The sequence below is a fragment of the Brassica oleracea genome, chromosome C8 (genome assembly GCF_000695525.1).
Source record: "Brassica oleracea var. oleracea cultivar TO1000 chromosome C8, BOL, whole genome shotgun sequence".
Classification (NCBI taxonomy): Eukaryota; Viridiplantae; Streptophyta; class Magnoliopsida; order Brassicales; family Brassicaceae; genus Brassica; species Brassica oleracea.
This window is the reverse complement of record NC_027755.1, coordinates 27471380-27491610: the sequence shown is the minus strand read 5'-3', so window position 1 is coordinate 27491610 and position 20231 is coordinate 27471380. Positions and strand designations below refer to the sequence as shown.

Below are 20231 nucleotides of genomic sequence, written 5' to 3'. Positions count from 1 at the left end.
AAACGAGGTATGTGTTCCTCCTTCTTCATGGGACTGTCCTTTGTGATTGTAAATGAAATAGAGTTACGGTTTTGTTAATTTTGTTTCGTCTTCCTTGCATGCATAGAACAATTTGGCAATTTGCTTGTAAAAACGCCTTGATGCTTGATGCTTGATTTCATTAAGAAAATTAGCTGGCCTTGATGCTTGATTTCATTTAGGATCATTTGAATTCCTGTTATATATTGATTCTCCATGTTATCTGAAATTTATTGTGTTTTGTTTTCGGTGTAACTTGTATCAAGAATTGCATATGATTCTTTGGAAATTCTCGTTTCTACGTTAAATATTGAGTTTCATACATATATTGCAACTGATTATTTAGAGACTCTTGTTTCTATTGAGTCTGATTATTTAGAGTTAAGGTTAGAGTTAGTTCGATTGAAACCAAATACACTTTCAATTTAATGAGCTAGTTAAAGTACAGTTGATAGGTTTAGTGTTGTTGTTACTGTAATAACTTTTGATAAGACCTTGGTGGTTAATGGTTAGTCATAATGTGGCTTACTTACCACACTTTAAATTTTGTCTATTAAACCCCAACCATACTTTTATAATCGACACAATCTACTATCTCTCCACTATCATCTTAAAGCCTTTAATCTTATTTGATTTCTCTTCTATAATCTCTTCTCTGTTCGTATTGGTATGGCTTCAAAGTATCCATATTCCCAGTCTTCTAGTTATATAGGACTTCTTAACAGTCAACACGAAACTGTTAACCATGAAAACTACCCTTATGGAAGTTTTCATTCTAGTGTGAACCTTGGAGCATCGGAAATCCCCCCTTTCAGTTCCCAACAACCTGACGTGCCAGATCAACCTATAGTCACACCAGTGGAGCGAAGGGAGAGAAAGAAATGGACGCCTGCTATGGACGAGGTTCTGATAAGTGGCTGGCTGAACACATCTAAGGATGTTGTTGTTGGAAACGATCAAAATGCACAAACCTTCTGGGAACGTGTTGAGGCATATTGCAAAGCAAGTCCTCATGGTAGAGCGGGTGGTGTGATGACAGAGAATCTCCATTGTAAGCAGAGGTGGCACAAAATAAATGACTTGACGAACAAGTTCTGTGGTGCATTTGCAACAGCAGAGAGACAAATGACTTCTGGCCAGAACGACAATGATGTTCTCAAGTCGGCTCATCAAATATTCTACTCTGATCACAACATGAAGTTCAACCTTGGACATGCGTGGTGTGTGTTGAGGCATGAACAGAAATGGATTAGCCTTAACACTCCTAAACCCACCGACACTTCAAAGAGAAAATCTGGTGGGGAAAATTCCCAAACTTCTCACACGAATGTTGGTGATAATGAGGTTCGACCTGAAGGTATCAAGGCTGCTAAAGCAAAAAGGAGTAATGGTTAGGGGAAGTCTATGGCTGAGTATACGACCATTTGGGAGATGAAGAAGGAGGATTTGGCGATGAAGGGTAAACTCTCAAAGCTGGCTATTCTAGACACTCTTCTAGCCAAAAAAGGACCACTTAGTGAGGCTGAAGAAGTGGTCAAGAATAAGCTTCTCGCTGCTTATTTCTGAGAATTAGAGCCTAGCTACGTTTCTAATTTATAATTATGTCTTTAAATTATGTTCTAAGTAGTTTGTATTATCTTTAACTTGATGAATGTAGTTCCTGTTTCGTTATGTCTATCGTTATTAATGAATCACTTCTTATGTTAATCCCCTCTATGTCTTGATAAATGTACTTCCTTTCGTTATATGGCTTTTCTTGTCTTATTCGATGGCTTTACTTATCTAATAAGGTTAACTTTACCTCTCGATTATTCACTCGTTGCTAGGAGGCTAGCTAGAGTTTCAGATACCAGTTCTAGTTACCTTCTCTTATTTTTTTTTGCAGGTTAAGTTATCCATGGGACTTGATTACAACTATACTCAGCCTTCTGATTCAGATGAGTACGGTGGCAACACAGCTGACAATGGGTACAACAAAACAGAAGATCTAATTCGTCAGGACCAAGCTGAGATTGACACCCATCGAGCGCCGGTTCAGTACCCTCCTCAACCCGAGGTTGAGTTCGGCTTCCCTCAAACATGCTACTGCGGTGCTCGTCCACTTCTAGCAACATCTCAAAGTAGAAATGAGCCAGGTAGATTGTACTATACGTGTGCAAATGTTGCTGATGGAGATTGCCATGTCTGGAAATGGTGGGATGTGGCTGTAATGGAGGAGATGAGAGCCATGGATACTCACACACTTCAGTTGGCTGAGAAAGTTGATTATCTTGCCGGTATGAGTGACTACCGGACAGAGCTTAACCAGATTAAGGATCTCCAATACGAGACTGAGCAGAAAATGGTAAGGCTAGAAAAGCTAGTGTCTGAGTTAGGTAATAAGAAATCAACGTCTACCAATGGCTTTGGCTTTGAATACTTTGTAGGTGTAATCGTTATTGTGTTCGTTTTAATAGGTATGTGGCTCATGGTTTAGTTAATCATGGTCTCCTTTCTATTACATGACTTTGTAATGTGCTTTATCTGCTTCAGATGAATGAGTTATGTGTAATGACTTTGTAATGAACATGACCGTGTAATGTGTTAGTTTGTAATATGATGTGATGACTTTGTAATGTGATGACTTTGTAATGTGCTTTATGTGCTTTCTTTGTTCATGATTTATTATGTAATATGATGACTTTGTAATGACCAAATAAGTGTACCGACATCCCCTTGCTCTCTTCTAGCCCGTGACTCTGTACCGACGTCACATTGCTCGTAAACAAATCTCGTGACCTCTTCTAGCAAATCAAAGAGTCAGATACTTTCTTTCAAATTTTGTTATACAATAATCATCACGGGTCATGTTGTTTACATTTCTTATAGTCTATAAGTAGAAGTTTATGTTTCTTTCTTTCAAATTCACCACTGTTCTACCTATTCTCAAAACATATTCTCTCTTTTTCAATTTTTTTTATGGCTTCTTCATCCCATTATCATTACCACAACGATGATGATGATGATGAATTTGAAACCCTATTTGAAGAATTTTTTGAAATCCCTGATATTATTCCCGAACCAAAAGAGCGAAAAAATGCATTTTTATCGAGAGAAACCGGGAAGATGGCCACATGAAGCTTTGGAATGATTATTTTTCTGAAACTCCTACATATCCTCCCAATATATTCCGCCGACGGTTCCGAATGAACAAACCATTGTTCTTGCGTATTGTGCATCGTCTCTCTACACATGTAGACTATTTTCAGCCATCAGAAGATGCAGTCGGACGGGCTAGTCTATCTCCGCTCCAAAAATGTACCGCAGCAATTCGTCAATTAGCGTATGGTGGTGGGGCTGATACAGTTGACGAGTATGTGCGACTTGGTGAAACAACAGCTCGAAAATGTTTGTACCAATTTACCGCCGGAATAATCCACTTGTTTGGCGATGAATACCTAAGACGTCCCACCCCGGAGGATCTGCAAAGACTACTCCACATTGGAGAACAACGTGGATTTCCAGGGATGGTTGGAAGCATCGACTGTATGCATTGGGAGTGGAAGAATTGCCCCACCGCTTGGAAAGGAATGTATTCACGAGGAACCGGAAAACCAACAATTGTGTTGGAGGCGGTAGCTTCATCGGACCTCTGGATCTGGCACGCGTTTTTTGGAGCTCCAGGTACTATGAACGATCTTAATATTCTTGATCGATCACCTGTTTTTGATGAAATTATTAACGGAAACGCTCCACAAGTCAATTTCTATGTCAACGGAAGTGAGTACCATTTGGGTTACTATCTCGCCGATGGCATTTATCCGAAATGGGGTACTTTTATTCAATCTATCCGACTTCCACAAGGTCCAAAAAATTGTTTATTTGCTAAAAAACAAGAAGTCGTCCGAAAAGATGTTGAGCGCGCCTTCGGAGTCCTGCAAGCTAGATTCGCCGGTGTTAGAAATCCATCTAATTTATGGGATAAAAACAAAATAGGAAATATTATGAAGACATGTATAATACTCCATAATATGATTGTCGAAGATGAACGAGATTCATACACTCAACACGCTTCAGAATTTCAACAAGGAGAAGATGTGGATCATACATTTGTAGTCAAGAGGACTAAAAGTCTTGGTACTATATTGGGTCGTCGAGCAGAAGTTCGGGATAGACAACGCCATCAACAATTAAAAGAAGATTTGACTGAAAATATATGGGCTAAATTTGGACATCTCCCTAACTACAATGTTTAAAAAAACTTGGACGGGAAAAAAAATAATCCAACGTTTAGTTTCTATGAATTCAATAAAATGTTTGTTTGTTTTATTTTTTCATGTTTGTAATTTTTTTGCCCAATTTTGTAATTTTCTCATGTTTTCAATTTTAATGTTATATGTTTTATTTTAAATTTTTATTCTATATATCATTACTTATTTAAATAAATAATAAGTTTACTAAAAAACATCAAAAAATCCTATCAATAATTTAATTTTTTGAGATTGTCCTTAACTTTGGTCCTTAACCTCAAAATAACAATAAATTAATCTAAGGACCTAACAATTAGTCCTAGCAATAATCATGGCCTAACTAACCAAATTCTGGAATTTTGGTCTTGCTCGGTTTGTGCTCAAAAAAAAAAAACAAAAAAAAAAAAGGTCTTGCTCGGTTCAACAATTTTCCGACTAGGTGTCATACATTATGAGTTTTCTCAACAGAAAAATGTAATAGTATGGGCTTGTTGATTACATGGGAAAGGACATGAATTGACATCTCACATATGATATAATTTGCAATATTTGGCGAATATTTGTGGAGATGTCTCCACAAAACACAACTTCTGGCATATATCTCTCCACACCACATGGCCTTTGTGTTGCCTCGTGGGATCTCATTATTTTCTTCCTGTTTTTCTATTTTTTTTTTTTTTTTTTGACATCGAAAAATTATATTAGATTATCATGCTCGTGTTAAGCCAGCCTCAATAGCTAACCAACTGGGAGCTAGACCGCTTACAAAATCTTAGTTTATTTCACGTGATCGGGCACCTTTTGCTAGGTGATCCGCACGGACATTTTCTGATCTAGGAATAAAAGAAATCGAACAGCTAAGAAAATCATTGCAGAGGGCTTTAATCTCATCAAGTTCCGCAGCCAGAGCCGGCCATTCTTCCTCCAAATGCACAAGTTTTACCAATTGTTCGCAGTCTGACTCCAAGTGGACCTCACGCCATCCCGCAGTTAGCAGCTCTTGCATTGCCCATAACATACCTTCTGCTTCTGCGTGAAGAGGTGATGATGTTTTTATATCTCCTTTCACTCCAAACAGAGTCGGTGCGTCGTCCTTCAGGAGCACAAAGCCTAGTCCCGTCGCTTCGGTTGTGCTTTTCCACGATGCGTCTACTTGGCATCGCCACTTTTGTATAGTACTATTTTGCAACGTCATGGCTTGTACTGGCCGATCTTCTGTTTGAGTCTCTGTAATCTCTGTGATTATTTGGGCTAGCTTCCAGCTCTCAGCTTCCTTTTGTGCGAATTGGACAGTGTCGTCGGGTGCTATGCCCTTTCCGTTGAAGGTTTTTTCATTACGTGCCTTCCATATGTACCAAGCTGTCCATGGAAAAGCTTCCAGCCTCGTTGGGTCCACTCCTCGTTCTTTTGCTCTATGTAGTAGGTCGTTAATATTCTCATATAGAGATTGACACGGAAAGATTCCCGGAGGGGAGGGCACAGTAGATAGTGCCCAGCATTGTAGCGCAGGAGGGCAGAGGAACAGAGTATGGTTGATCGTTTCTTCATCAGCTCCACAGCGGGGACACGAGCTGTCTTGGGTGCAGTGGCGTTGTTTTAGTTGGGTCGCTGTCGCAAGGAATCCCGAAGTGGCTTGCCATAGAAAGTGTTTCAGTTTCCGTGGAGCTTTAACCTTCCAGATCGCCTTCTTGAGTGTTGTTGTGCTTGGTTCGAGACTGAGAGGAACCGCAGACCTCGTTCTGATCCCATGTGCCACTTCATATCCTGATTCTGATCCTGTGTGCCACTTCATATCCTGAAGAGGAACCGCAGACCTCGTTCTGATCCTGAAGAGGAACCGCAGACCTCGTTCTGATCCTGAGAGGAACCGCAAACTGAAGTGGCTTGCCATAGAAAGTGTTTCAGAGTATCAAGATTACTCTCTCTCCTCTCAGGAACCGCATACTGAGAGGAACCGCAGACCTCGTTCTGATCCTGTTTTTCTATTTTGAAGTTGTTTTTATTCTCTTTGTTTTGTACAAATTTATGGAGAAGTGTTCGTGACAATCTGTTCAATGAAATAACTGGTAACTTAAGTATATAAATAATTTGGCTTTCTATTAGTATTATCTTTTTCATGATCCTCACTATACTCTTAACATTTTCACCCAATAGGAACTGAGTTGTGAATTATGTTATATAAAGGTTCCACACCAGGATATACCTACTTCGGTTGAGAACGGTGAACGATTACGTAGATAGGCAAAACCGACTAGTGATCCGGACCGGATTAAATTTGTGTAAGGGAATCTAGTTGGAACAGTTTAAAACAACTATTTGGCCAGATTCAAAATTGTAACCGATACCGGATTTTTGGTTCGGACTGGTTTTACTGAATATTATATATTAAAAAAGTTCCTCATCTTACCCATAACGAGTTGGCTCAACTGAAAAATCCGAAACATTATGGCAAAATGCTTGGAAATCGTTGTATACGCACATAACACATCATCATAATCATGGCTGACCCTGAGATTATAAGAATTATAGACATTTTAAAAAAAATCGAGAGATTATTTTTCATCAATTTTGAAAGCTTATGTGTATACTTTTGTTAAACTAAGCTATGTTCAAGCAGACAGTTTGTTCCTGCATAACATATGTATCATTAACCCTAACTCAAAAGAATATGGCCTTCAGAAGGTCAGATTCGTTTAGATCATAGAGGGATATGATGAATTGACGTTCTTTCCACATTTCACATAATAGAAGCGACATCTAGTTTGAAAGTAGACCACAAGTTACGTACCACTTTTGTTATGTTGTGATTTAAATTTTTGGCACTCAGTTCTCTCGCGCGTGCATCACCACACGCCATTGTCCGTGTCTTTACTAAAATCATTAATGATACACATAATATCACACATTTCATTTAATATGAATACCTCTTATACCTTTCGTCTTTACATGCAATATAACATTCTTCATCTTTTTAAAAATCACGGTAATAGCCATGGATGTATCACCTACTCCCTTTCACATACTTACCACCTCATAGCTGTTACATTTAATAACGATGACACAAAACCTACTTCATAAAATCAAACCTAAAGATTTGTAGTTGTAGAAAAAAATAACCAAAAGTGGATCTCTTTGGATTTTTTTCAAGTTGGAGAGTGGTTAGAGTGAGAGAGTAGCTACTGGTAAGGACAAGAAGAGTTGCTAACACTTTTCAAACCCATATTGTAATCTCTTTCATTTGTAAATCTTTAGAGAGATTACACTTCTTGTCCTATATATTTATGTTATATCATATTACATCGTCTTCTGAGGTCCATCAACATTACACATTAAAACTAGAGAAATGGTACAACAATCTTTTTTCTTCTCCTCTTCACTTCTCTACCTCTTACATCAAATTTTCCTGCTTTACTTTTATACCTCTGCATCTTTTGTTATTAAGAGTCTATATTATTAGTTTTTGACTTACCTCAGTTTCTTTCTTTCTTTTTTCTTTCTTTCTCACCTCTCTTCCTACAACAACAACAAAGACAAATAAATGATTAGCCTAACAAGTTACAAGATGGGTGTTTTGTGTCACAATGACACCATCCATTAATCTACTCTTTCTACCTGTTTAAATCCCAACACGACATGCTGGTCCTCCCCTACCGGGTAACATCCCAAATGCCGGTGACCTGATTCATAAAACCACTGTTAGGTTACCATTTACTTGATATTAGAAACATAAACCGTGGTGGCATGTTGAGACCTAGGCATTTGGCAGTTGAAAGAGTTGAAGGAGTCAGAGAGTGTAGGAGGAGTTGAATTATCATCATTATCAGAAGAAGGCGACCACAGATCTGATCCATTATTGTCCACAGAATCAGCAAACAGAAACAAATGATTAGTGGAAGATGCAAATGGACTATCTGGCAAGCATTCCTCCAACCTGTAACAATTAAAAAAAAAAAACTTGCTATTTAACCTCATATAGCTTAAAAAACATTAAAAAGTTCCTTATTCATGAGTAAACCTACTTCGCTTGTAGATTTATTGTATCATCATCAGATCCTTCTTTGGAACTTCCTTTCCCTATCTCTCCTCTTGCTTTAACCGCCCCCGGGCGTGGAGACACAAGTGTCTGGCTAAAGGGATTTGGAGAACGAATGTGTGTAGAGGAAGAATTGAGCTGGAAATGATTCTTCACGTCAAGAAGCTGCAGATTCATTAGTCTTCTGCTTTGAAGCTCAAGAATCTCTTCTTCAAATTTACTCCTCCACATAACATCTTGGGCGTTGTTATAGAACCCCCTCCCTCCTGCGTCACAATCAAATCACTATGGCCATAAGCAAAAGGTTCTTCAACTAAACTCTACATGAGAAAGAGCTTTAGTAGTTTGTTTACCTAAAACATCCCTGGGGCTAGAATCAAGCCCTGTTGGGGACAACTCTAGCTCTGTTGTTTGGTTAGTTCTACACAAAAAGGATAAAAGTGTGGTAAACACAAAGAATTATCAGGCCCAAAACCACTACTAGTAGTTAACTACCTGTATTTGTCAGGGACTTTGCCTTTCTCCTTGTAAGGCTTAACAAGAACCCTTGAATCACACACAAAGTGAGGGTTCCCTTTGGCTAGAATGCTCTTGACAGTCTCAGGGTACAAGAATGTCACAAACCCAAACATCCTCTTTTGCTGATATGGTATCCTCACATCTTGAACTGGTCCAAAAGTACTATACCCACCATAGCAACATCTTTAAGTCACACAAGAACATATACTCTGACTAAAAGGGAAGGTATGGTTCATTGTGTTTGTAAGCATTACCTGAAATAATTGGACACATCTTCCTCCCTGAACCTACTGTCGGCAGGAAATGTCAGATAGATCTGTCTGGAAGCAGGACAAGCCATAGCGGAGAGATCAATCCTCTCAGGCCTCCATCTTCCAAGCTTCTGAAATTCATCTCCCATCATCAAAGCAGCAGCTCTGCCCAAATATTTCCACAAGTTAAAAAAAATAACTTTGAATATCCCAAAAGAGAAAAAAATGAAGAAAGGTCAAACCTTTGAGCATCACTGTTCTGCAAGTTTACACCTTTAGGAGAGAAAGAAGAGCGAGTCATGAACTGGTGAGCGAGTCTTGGAGGTACCGAGTTAGACCTAAGAAGCTCCATTCTGCTTGGAGAGCCAACGAGTTCACCTCCTCCATCACTGTGAACGAATCTACAGCTACTTCCGTTTTTGCAGAAGCCTCTAGCGAAATAAGAACAGGGCACACCTCCAAACCCTAAATCAGAGTCACCATACCCTAAACCGTCAAAACCGCAGCTACCGCTTCTGGCATGCACAGAGCCCAAGTTCACATCATCCATGAACTCGAACTCGTTGGTCATTTCCTTAAAAGATCTTCCTCCTCCGTTAGCGTAGAAGGGCAGAGAAGCAGGGTTGAGAGAAGAGCCACGAGTGTTGTTCTTAGGGCTTATTAACTCCTCTTGGCTCCAAAGAGGCCTTGAACAGCTCATGAGACCTAACTCTTTCTTGCCTTTCGCTATCACAGAGTGAACAAGATTCTCCGGACCAAAAGCTAGTCTTATCATCTCTTTCTCGCCGTGGTCTTGGAGAAGGAGAAGACCCATGATCTTTGATGCGTTATCTGGGTCCAAAGCTTGGATACGAGAGAGCACAATCCTAGTTGCTTCATACCCATCCATGGCTTTTTTTTTTCTCTCTCTCTCTCTCTTGCTTGAGTTAGAGTAGAGAGAAGAATAAGGGAAAGAGTGATTCTTTTTGTAGAGAGAGAGAGAGAGAGAGAGAGTGGAGTGTTTGTTGTCTTGTGTATAGAGAGGTTGTTGTCGTTAATAGGTCTCTCTGGTTTCTTGTGTTGGAGTTTAGTTTTTCTTTTCTAAACTACAATTTCTTTAAAACCTATCTTTTTATAATACTTTACCTTCACCTACTGTTTCCTGCGAGACAACCAGTAAATAACAAAAAAAATCAAACTTTAAAAAGGATAAACAGTAGAAAAGGCTTTTCTTCTCGCGTGCTTATGAGAAGAAGAAACAAAAAAAAAATCAACACTTTTGGAGAAAAAAAAGGGAAAGGTTGAAACTTTATTAGGAAAAAATAAAGAAGAAAGGAAGTTTTTTTTTTGCATGCTGAGAATCTTTACATGGAAACAAAAACGATTTTTTTTACTGAGGAAGAAAAAGTAAAATCTAATTTACCTGAAAAAGTCAAAATGATCAACTCTTGAGATTCTCTGTGGAGAACATTATCTTATCAGTACAACAAGAGTGAAAACTTCTGCAGGTGACTGACGTTTACTGCTCCTTTAGGGAATAGATGAAAGAAACATGTGACATCATGTAAGATTCTATCATCAGAACTTGCACAAGTTTAATCTCTCTAGAGAGAGAGGGAGAGAGAGAAGGTGTACGTACTTTAGTTGTGTATGATGAGAGAATAGATCTGCGCCATGAGGAAGCTTCTTCCGGATTTGGGATCAGGAGAAAACTCTCTGGTCTTTTCACGAGTTGAAGAAGAGGAGGAGAGAGAGAGAGAGATTGTGAACAGTTTTAAAGCCTAAAAAAAAACAAAAGATGGTTGCATTCCACGTTCTCTGACACTAGCCCTTTTTCATTTCATTTGGATAGTGAACTCCACGCGCCTTACGTTAAGACATACTACTCACGCTCCTTACGTTGAGGTGTGTTCTTCACGCGCAGTGGATTGATATGCAGACCAGCTGTAACGCTGGGGCCTCCACTCTCTCCTACTGTCCTTTTCTCATTTTCATCATTATATTTTGTAGGGACACATTTAAGTTAGCTTAATCTTTTTGTTAATTAAAGGAAATAAAACCCCCCCAAGACTCTTTTTTTTTTTCTTTTTGTCGGCCCCCCAAGACTTCTTTCTAAATTGTTTTATTCTATTTGTAATTACATTTGCATTTATGATTAGCTTGAGTCATTAGGAATTTAGAAAACATAAAACATGCTATCCATATTGACACTTATCCAGCTAATGTCTGGTAAGCTAATGTCTGGTAAGACACTTTAATTCTTAGTCAATACTGTTGCAGAACTGCTTAATATCTGATTCAATCATTTTTGGCATGTTTGACTGAACTTAAAAAAATTATCATGACCAATTTCTCTTGAATAAAAATTATAGTGGCATATATAATTGTAAGATGTCTTGACCAGTTCCATGATGCAATGTAAACCAGCATGTATAGTTTTGCTATATGATATGGACTATATAAAGTATCGGGCATGTACTTTCCACATATTATAACTTTTAATGCGATATTCAAACTATTATATTGTTGAATACATGAGAGGGTAGGGTTAAAGATGAAAAGACATCATTGTTCTCGAATAATGTAGGGTAAAAGGAATTAGTATTTTTCAAATTTTAAAATTTTGAAAGGACCTTTTTGTAAAAGATGACCAACAATGGAAAGCATTGATAATTTATAATAGTTTATTTTTTTGTGAGTGTCAAAAGCAGTGGTCTAGTCTAGTCACAGGAGCCGAGGCACCTAACATAACACCTCACTCTATGATTACGTGCTTCAATCTTATTACTATGTGGCTATAAATAATTACCCCCAAAATTTTAAAATTGCGGTCTTATGATTGACCCATCTACAAATATTTGATTCCACTACATGGGAGAATGATTATTACGTGCAAACGTTTGAGGCAAATTGAATTAAAATTTCAATGATTGGTGCAAGTCCACACCAATGGATTTTCAAAGACACATGTATGTATGATGTATACCTTATCCTTTTGTGATTGGGTTTTCACCATGCCCACATGTAGAGAATCAATAAATGGACCCCCGAAGATCTTTCAAGCCCACAATCATAATCATACATACAACTATAATCCTCCTCGTCCTACTCATTCCAAATCAAATTACATCAAATCAAATATGGAGTAAACTACAATTTATGTATAAGTTAACTATTTTGCAACCCTACCTCTGTCCCCTAACTAAAACCCGTACATGTATATATATACACAATACCACAGCATGTGAAAAGCTTAATGTGAGAATAGTGGTGAATGGAGAACAATGGAGTGAATAGATTCACGAAGTGCATTGCTCTCCTCACAGTCTACTCTTGCCACTTCACACGTTACATTCCCTATTGTTATGTTGCATTCATCTGTGTGATTACAAGAGATTGAGATTGTGTTAGAATCCATCAGGCCTAGATCAAATAAAACTCAGTTTTTTAAAAAATGAGATCATTATATATGATGCATATGCTAAAAATATAATTTCAAAAAGTGAAAAATCACTAACCTACAAAACACTAGTCTTTGAACCATTTAGGCTCAAGTTTTTTCGTTGTTTTTTATTTCTCTGTTCCATGGTTCATTTATCACCAATGTCATATATATAGCCAACACAGAAGGGAGACATCCCCTTCTTTAAACACAAAACCAGAACCGTTGCATTGCTTCTGAAACGAGAAACCACCAAGTTCATCATCAATCTTCACTTGCATTTCTACCAGAAGAGCTCGGAGTTTGATGATTTTAGTTTCCACCATTGCTTGGCTCTGAAGCTTTCTAAACAAGTACTCATTCAGAGATTGCAGTCTCTTGACTTCGTCTTCAAGGTATGCGGTGCGAGCCTTCTTCTTCTCCCTGTATTTCCTCACTGCCTCTCTGTTCCCACATGACCGCTTATGTCAGAATTATCATTCTCTTGTGAATCCTGTTACACAATAAATAATCACATAATCAGACAACCATACATATCGTATAAAAAGAAAAGAAAATATTTATAATACTGGGATGATGGGGTTGAGTGTGAGTGTGGAAGCATGTGTGTGAGTGAGAAGCATCATCTGGCCCTGGAGGGTTGCAACTATGAGTGTGGCTATCTCTTCCATCTTGACTATGATTCTAAACTTTAGACTTTCAAGGAAAGAACCTGGTCTGATCAAAATTGGAGGGTTTCTTTATTAAAGGGATGATAGTGCTGAAGAATAAGTTCTTGATCAACATAGTGGATGAATACAACCGTAGTCAACGCTTACAAAGAATCAAAGCTAGAAACTTTTGGCTTCCTCTTAAATAGTTGCAACAACAAAAGCTATATTTCAAAGTTTGAAGATCCAAATTCAAAGATAGATATGGTTCTTGATGTTGAGGTCACAGGAAAAAAAAAAGAATTGCTAGGAGAACAAGACCGATGATGGTTTACCTAGAGATGGTCTCGATGACCAAACCTTACTGGAAGAGACATAAGACGTGTCTTAAAGCAATTAAATATTCCTAGAGGAAGAGACAGATATGGTTCTTTAATGTCATTTGTCAACTTGTTAATGGATAGAAAATACAACGGAGACTTTCCTCATGGTTTTACATCGATGCATTGCACGTTTTCTAAGATCCTATGTCAGTTTTGTCGATCCTTGTTCATCATCTTCTTCATCCTTCCGGAGACTTGACAGAGATGGTGAGTTTCATCAGCGCGTGGTGTTTAGTGATCATCTCATTGTGTTACACTCATGTCGTTGCCCGATTGGTTTCAAAAGGGATGAGAAGGATGATACTATTCATACCAGTCTTCCTCTATTTCTTCGTAGTTCCTTTATCATTGTCCAACATACATGCTGTCGGCATCACGGCTTTCTTCATCTCCTGGCTCGCTAACTTCAAGGTCTTTCTCTTTGCTTTAGGACGAGGTCCTCTTGCTTCAGACAGTAAACCCTTATTATCTCTCCCTATTTTCTTAGCTGTCTCTTGCTTGCCCATCAAGATTCATCTGAGCCCTAAACCTACCACATCTTACTCATCTAGAGAGGGTCTCTTGTATTATACCATCATGGTTACTCTTTTGGTTCTTATGACAAAAGTCTACGCGTATAACAGCAAACTCCCTGACAAAGCCGTATTGACACTCTACGCGATTCATATATATCTCTCCCTCGAGCTCATTCTAGCTGCCACAGCCACCATGGTTCGAGCCATGTCAAGTCTTGAGCTAGAGCCACAGTTCAACAAGCCCTACCTGGCTACATCACTTCAAGAGTTTTGGGGCAGACGATGGAACCTGGCTGTCAGCGGAATTCTAAGGCCTACTGTCTACGAACCGATGGTTCAGCTGTTCTCTGTCTTGGGCCCGAACTGGTCGCAGGCCCCAGCTGTTTTCGCCACGTTTGTTGTCTCAGGTTTGATGCATGAGCTCATCTTCTTCTACCTGGGAGGGTTGATGCCGGATTGGAAAGTAATGTGGTTCTTTCTTGTACACGGGATATGCACTACTGTGGAGATAGCTGTCAAGAAAAAAGTCTACGGAAGGTGGAGGTTTATTCCGACAGGAACCAGCCGTGTTTTAACGTTCGGGTTTGTCATGGTGACTGGTTTGTGGCTGTTCTTGCCAGTGTTTAAGCGGGGAAACATATTTGAGAGGATTCTTGAAGAGTACGCACATGCAGGCGCGGTTGTATCCGAGCTCAAGAGCATCATCGCTTCTCTAATTTTAAACACTTAAAAGATTTAAAACAAATCTTGAGTATTTCTATTGCTACAAAACAGATCAAGATCATCATGAATGTAATAACTCTTTCTTTGTTTTTTATTGCTATAAAAATTTCAAAGTTGCTGCATAAACCATGCATGATTTAAGCAAATAGTGGAAGTTTATAAAACTATACATTAAACATTGCAAACATGATGTGGAATTAAAGATGAGCTGGAAGAAAATCTCTTAAGTAGAGACAATAGCATGCAAAATGGCTCAGCAAAATCTGCCTAGGTTCTTTTCAAAAAAAAAGATCTGCCTAGGTTACACATCTTAAAAAAATGTGTATGTTAATTTTTATGTGTATGTATGAGCTCTCACTACTCTCTTCTGCAACTTTATCCACTTGAAACCTCGACCATGGCGTGTCCTTTGCTTCTGCAGTCTTCTGCTTCTTCGTTTCACGGCCGTTTTCCATCTCTAGCTGCTCCATCCTCCGCACGGGTATCTCTCAGATAGTAATTTAATTTTTTAAATTATAATTTTTATGGTTATACAATGCAAATACTAAATTTGAAAACGCAGAAGATCCGTCACAACTTTTATTTACTGACATTTTATACTTGTATCTAATGTGCTGAATAACATTTTGATTTTAAAGTTTGAGCTTTGACGTTTATAATTGGAGCGTAATATTTTGACATAGCTTTAAAAGCACATAACTATTTTTGTTTATCAAAAATATATTCAATAATAAAAATTGTATACATATTATATATTTTATTTTCCGATGTCCATATATTTTATTGCCAACATATGCAAATGCGATCACTATACAAATTTTAAGTAGATAATTTTTTTGTTGCCCAAGGATAAAATTTTGAAGGAATTTTATTTTTTAATTTTGAAGAAGATAACTTGTAAAAAAAAAAACAGCCAAATTTTTTAATGAAAATATGACAACTACATTCATAATGTAAGTCTTTCACATAAGATATCTTTTTATTATCCTTGAATATATGTTAAATACATGAGATTTTAGTTGGGAAAACTGAAGAAATCTGAACTGAGACTATTCATAATAGAACCCATGTTTTTTTTTCTAAAGCGCGAAGAATAAAATATATTACTATATAAAATCTAGCTTAAAATATATTAGAATCCATAAAATATATTACTATATATAAAAAAATTCAGTTATTATGGAAATTTTTAAACAACCAAAATCTATCATATCTTAGATGCAAATCTATATAATTGATTGCATTAATAAATATTATAATTTTTGCTTTTGTACATAATTAAAAAAGGGTAATTCTACTAAATAGACTTATTTAAGTTTATGTCTCTAAAATAACACAACAAACTAGAAATCAGATTAATAGCTTTCACTAATAGATCAAATCAAAAGTCTAAACTACTCTCTCAGTAATAAAACTTAAAACAGAAAAATGAGTCAACGAACGACTAGGATCACGACGAAGAGATTCGACTTTTCCACCATCATCGTCTTCTTCTTTCGATGACGCCGGAGATAAATCACGGTGAATCTACAACCATCAACACTCTTATCGGTCGAAATTCGAACTAATCCATGTAAATGTTAAACATTTCCAATTCAAAATCAAAATTAGGGTTCTTAATTGAAAAATTGGTTGTTTCGCAAACAGATGTTTAATGTTACCTTGTTTGCTTTGAATTTTCGTACAGATAAACACATATCTCAAAGAGATTAGTAACTAAGCAACTCTCGTCTCCCTCGAAAAGTTTTTTTTTACGTCTCTCCGCTAAACCTAAGCTTCCATTTCTCTCCAAGGTACTCGCTTTCTTCCCAATCTCTCAAAGGATTGCCTTTTTGTGTGTTTTTGTATTGTATTTGATCTTGTCTGGTATTTTTATGCTAAGTTGGGATATGTCTTTGATAAGCTAGTTTAATACCAATGATAACAACTCATCTACAAAGTCTTAATCATGTTTAGTCTCACGTCTAAGCATTTGATACGATTTGAAGTTAACTTTTGGCATTTGAAAATTGCACCTACTCTGCAACCCGATGGTGAAAGACTTATCTAACAAGACAAGATTCTTAGTTACTAATCTTTTGAGATAAGTATTTATTCATTTCTCTGAGAAGATTGTTCTTTATTTTAGTTGTTTGATTTCAGGAAGGATCTACAAACAATTATCGGAGTTTAAACCACCTACAAAAATCTCGTACCCATCTATAAAATTTGGTAAGAAATTTTAAACACGCAATGACACATAGAAATTTTAGTAAGATTGTTCTTTATTTTACTTGTTTGGCTTACGCATGTTGATATGTTTGGTAGGCTCGTGAATTTGCTTATGACATTGTTAGTCTCTTGCTTGTTCTTGTGAAACTGTGTAGTTTTTTAAATTTCAGGAAGGATTTATGTAGTTTCAGAAAAGCTTTCCAAAAAATCTGATGTAAACAAATTTGAATTTTTTTTGCTTGGTGTCTTGTTTGTCTTACGCATGTTGATATATTTGGTAGGCTCATGAATTTGTTTATGACATTTCTAGTCTCTTGCTTGCCCTTGTAAAACTGTGTGGTTTTTTAAATTTCAGGAAGAATTTATGTAGTTTCAAGAAAGCTTTCCAGAAAATCTGATGTTAACAAATTTAAATTTTTTTTTGCTTGGTGTCTTGTTTGTCTTACGCATGTTAATATATTTGTAGGCTCGTGAATTTGCTTATGACATTTCTAGTCTCTTACTTGCGCTTGTGAAACTGTGTGGTTTTTTAAATTTCAGGAAGGATTTGTGTAGTTTCAGGAAAGCTTTCCCGAAAATCTGATGTTAACAAATTTGAAAAACTTTTTGTTTGGTGTCTTGTTTAGCTTACGCATGTTAATATGTTTGGTTGGCTCGTGAATTTACTTATGAAATTTCAATTCGATTGTCCGTGCTTGTGAAACTTTGTGATTTTTTTTTAGGAATGATTTCTGTAGTTTCAGGAAAGCTTTCCATAAAAGCCGATGTTAACAAATTTTGGATTTTTTTGTTTTCTAGGTTACGCAGGATAGTGTGTGGTATATTATATGTCTAGCATTGCTATATAAGGAGCTTATTTGAGTTTTATTTATTGGCAAAATTGCATTTTCAGGAACCATGAGTGTCCTGCCTGCAGAAAACATGTAGCTAGCCAAAATTTGATGCTTTTATTGCAGCTATATTAGGAAATGTCGATAGTTATGAGCAAGGTTTTGAAAACCAGACCGGACCGGCCGGTCCGACCGGTTCAATCGTGGATAGTTTAACATACCGAGTCCGGATTGAGTTAAAACCCGGACTAAAATTGAACCGTCAAAACCGGTCAAAACAGGTTAATCCGCGATTCAGGTCAATAAATAAACTCGGTTCAGTAAAATAATAAATGTAATTGCATTAATTGTGATGTAAAAATGGTACGTTTTTATTGGATTTCAGATTCTTACCATTCCGTTAGAAATCCACAATCATTTCCTTCCTCTTTTAATTTTTATTAACATTTGTTTCCTTCTTTTGCAAATGTAAATGTTTCTTATTTACATTTGTTTTCTTTGTTTTCCCTTAGTCCAAAAAGAAATTAGCATTTGTTTCCTTCTTTTTCAATTGCATATGTTTATATCCATTGATGGTATATTTTATTTTAACTTATATATAAAAAAAATATAAAGAATAGTGGTCAGGCGCAAAACCAATAGCTAGTGATCACAAAATTCTATTTAATAATTATTTAATTATATGTTTCTCTATTAATACTAAATATTTCTAAGTGTATTTTCTGCTTAATCACATTTCTTATATATATATAAGAAAATACTTAAAACCTGGTTGAAACGGTTCAACCAGTCACCCAGTAAAAAATACCGAGTTGATGTCCGGTCTGGTTTTCAAAACATTGGTTATGAGGATAAGGTGAAGAATCTACACTTTTATTTTTCTCCTTTAGATTATAGAGATTACAGTTTGCTTATGAGTTTCACTTTTGTTCAGGATTTGGCTTTTGATGAAGATGAGTTGGCTCATAATATTTAGGTTCAGAACCAAAGGCTTTGCCTCTTAAGACACTCACTTAAGTACATTTAATGTTTCCATTACATTTTGTGATTGCTATGTGTGGTATTTTATCCGCAATCCCAATTTTCCTGAGTGTGACTGAGATGAGTTTGTTTGTGAAAATTTGTGGGAATTTTTTTTTTAGTTTCAGGAAGGTGTTTCAAAATTTCAGGATAGCTTTCCAGAAAATCGGATACTAGAAAATTTAAAAAAAAATTTGGCTTGGTTACGCAGGACATCAACGCGATGGGAGATTCAATACCTGTCATGCTAAGACTATGTTTTTGAACTTTGATGTTGACTTGGACAAGTAAGAAGTTTGTAATGAATGATGACGACGTTTGTTTCATTTAGATTGTTATTAAAGAAATTTTAGAATGTCTTGAAGCATTGTCGGTAATTCTATCAATAAAGTGTTAAAATTTGTTATCATTGTAAAACACATATCTATGGTACTTTTAGGATGAGTTTCCAAAAAATAAAATGAGTAAGCATAAGCCTTAACTTCAAAAAGGAATTAATTGTGAAATTACCAAGATTGAACCCGAGAACTCTCGTAAAGGGAATCCTAGTGTGCAGCTGCTATGCCAAGGGTGTTATACTTGCCAATTTTTATAATTAAACCAATATAAACAACATATTTATATTTAATTAAAAGCAGAAAAATGGTTTTGTTTCCAAAGGGAATCGAAGGCGAATTTAATGTGCGATACGAGTTGTGTAAGAGTAGAGGGCTAGCCGCTAGGCTACGGTGGATATTCGTTTTGTGAAATGTGAACTTATTTATTCACAGAGATAAATATATATTATCTAGGATACCATTTGTGATATTCAGGATGAGTTTCCAAAAATCGAATATGAAAATGAGATTACCAAGATACAAGACCACTAAGCCAAGGTGTTATATCTCAAAATGAGTAAGATTTTAAAAGCAATATAAGCAATTCTCTTGCTGACTGATACAAAAATTAAAAAATGTTATGATTCCGTTAAGGAAAAAGTGACCATACAACATGATGTGGGTTTCATAATACATAAATATCTATATTATTAAAAGAGAAGTACCCATTTGAAAATGTTCTTACTTCATTAATTAAATTCCCTTTTTTTTGCTTGTCTTTTTCATTTGCATTTATGAAATATCCTAAAACGAATAAAACTGCCTAATTTATTACTTGTCTTTTCAGTTACATTAATGAAATATACTTAAATGAATTTAAACTTCTTATTTTATTGTTTATCTTTATTCAGTTACCTTAATGAAATATTCTTAAATAAATTTGGACATAATGTCATTTAATCAACCAAAAAAACTCATGAATTATCCTTGCGTGCATAATTTTAATAATGGAGATTTTTAAAAACGTGCATCATTAAAATGTTACCTAAAACATGCAGCAATAAAACTAGAATTTGACTCACACAATTGTACGGATATTATTTTCAGTTGA

At 36.5% G+C, this 20231-nt stretch overlaps 4 protein-coding genes across 6 annotated transcripts; 3 read left to right on the top strand and 1 right to left on the bottom strand.

The window, feature by feature from the left end:
• Window positions 1–687: 687 nt before the first annotated feature.
• LOC106309085 (glutathione S-transferase T3-like) lies at window positions 688–1413 on the top strand. The gene has a single exon (XM_013746157.1). It carries the CDS (start codon window positions 688–690, stop codon window positions 1411–1413), a length of 726 nt encoding a protein of 241 aa, XP_013601611.1.
• Window positions 1414–1422: 9 nt separating this feature from the next.
• LOC106309084 lies at window positions 1423–5023 on the top strand. The gene is made up of 5 exons (XM_013746156.1): window positions 1423–1551; window positions 1904–2474; window positions 3256–3583; window positions 3680–4134; window positions 4953–5023. Exons 1-5 carry the CDS (start codon window positions 1423–1425, stop codon window positions 5021–5023), a joined length of 1554 nt encoding a protein of 517 aa, XP_013601610.1.
• Window positions 5024–7449: 2426 nt separating this feature from the next.
• LOC106312253 (zinc finger CCCH domain-containing protein 46-like) lies at window positions 7450–10823 on the bottom strand. Of its 3 annotated transcripts, none has more exons than XM_013749700.1 (9): window positions 10669–10823; window positions 10453–10557; window positions 9293–10191; window positions 9054–9215; window positions 8776–8961; window positions 8634–8701; window positions 8267–8546; window positions 7999–8178; window positions 7864–7924 (listed from the first exon to the last, which is right to left on the bottom strand). In XM_013749700.1, exons 3-9 carry the CDS (start codon window positions 9937–9939, stop codon window positions 7864–7866), a joined length of 1584 nt encoding a protein of 527 aa, XP_013605154.1. In that variant the 5' UTR covers window positions 9940–10191; window positions 10453–10557; window positions 10669–10823. The 3 variants fall into 3 exon arrangements, with proteins under 3 accessions (XP_013605153.1, XP_013605154.1, XP_013605155.1); XM_013749701.1 differs by having other exon boundaries at window positions 10453–10551; XM_013749699.1 differs by lacking the exons at window positions 10453–10557; window positions 10669–10823 and adding an exon at window positions 7450–7760 and having other exon boundaries at window positions 7860–7924; window positions 9293–9939.
• Window positions 10824–13639: 2816 nt separating this feature from the next.
• Window positions 13640–14749, top strand: LOC106311053 (acyl-CoA--sterol O-acyltransferase 1-like). The gene has a single exon (XM_013748284.1). The coding sequence runs from the start codon at window positions 13649–13651 to the stop codon at window positions 14747–14749; it is 1101 nt and encodes a 366-aa protein (XP_013603738.1). The 5' UTR covers window positions 13640–13648.
• The last annotated feature ends 5482 nt before the right edge of the window (window positions 14750–20231 follow it).

Coding starts and splice junctions, on each gene's coding strand:
- LOC106309084 (XM_013746156.1), top strand. CDS start 1,423: ATGGCTGAGTATACGACCATTTGGGAGATGAAGAAGGAGGATTTGGCG. Junction 2,475..3,255: donor TATTGTGTTCGTTTTAATAG/GTATGTGGCTCA, acceptor CTACACATGTAG/ACTATTTTCAGCCATCAGAA. Junction 4,135..4,952: donor CAAGAGGACTAAAAGTCTTG/GTACTATATTGG, acceptor AAATTATATTAG/ATTATCATGCTCGTGTTAAG.
- LOC106312253 (XM_013749700.1), bottom strand. CDS start 9,939: ATGGATGGGTATGAAGCAACTAGGATTGTGCTCTCTCGTATCCAAGCT. Junction 8,547..8,633: donor TAGCCCCAGGGATGTTTTAG/GTAAACAAACTA, acceptor ATTGTGACGCAG/GAGGGAGGGGGTTCTATAAC. Junction 8,179..8,266: donor ACAATAAATCTACAAGCGAA/GTAGGTTTACTC, acceptor TAATTGTTACAG/GTTGGAGGAATGCTTGCCAG.
- LOC106309085 (XM_013746157.1), top strand. CDS start 688: ATGGCTTCAAAGTATCCATATTCCCAGTCTTCTAGTTATATAGGACTT.
- LOC106311053 (XM_013748284.1), top strand. CDS start 13,649: ATGTCAGTTTTGTCGATCCTTGTTCATCATCTTCTTCATCCTTCCGGA.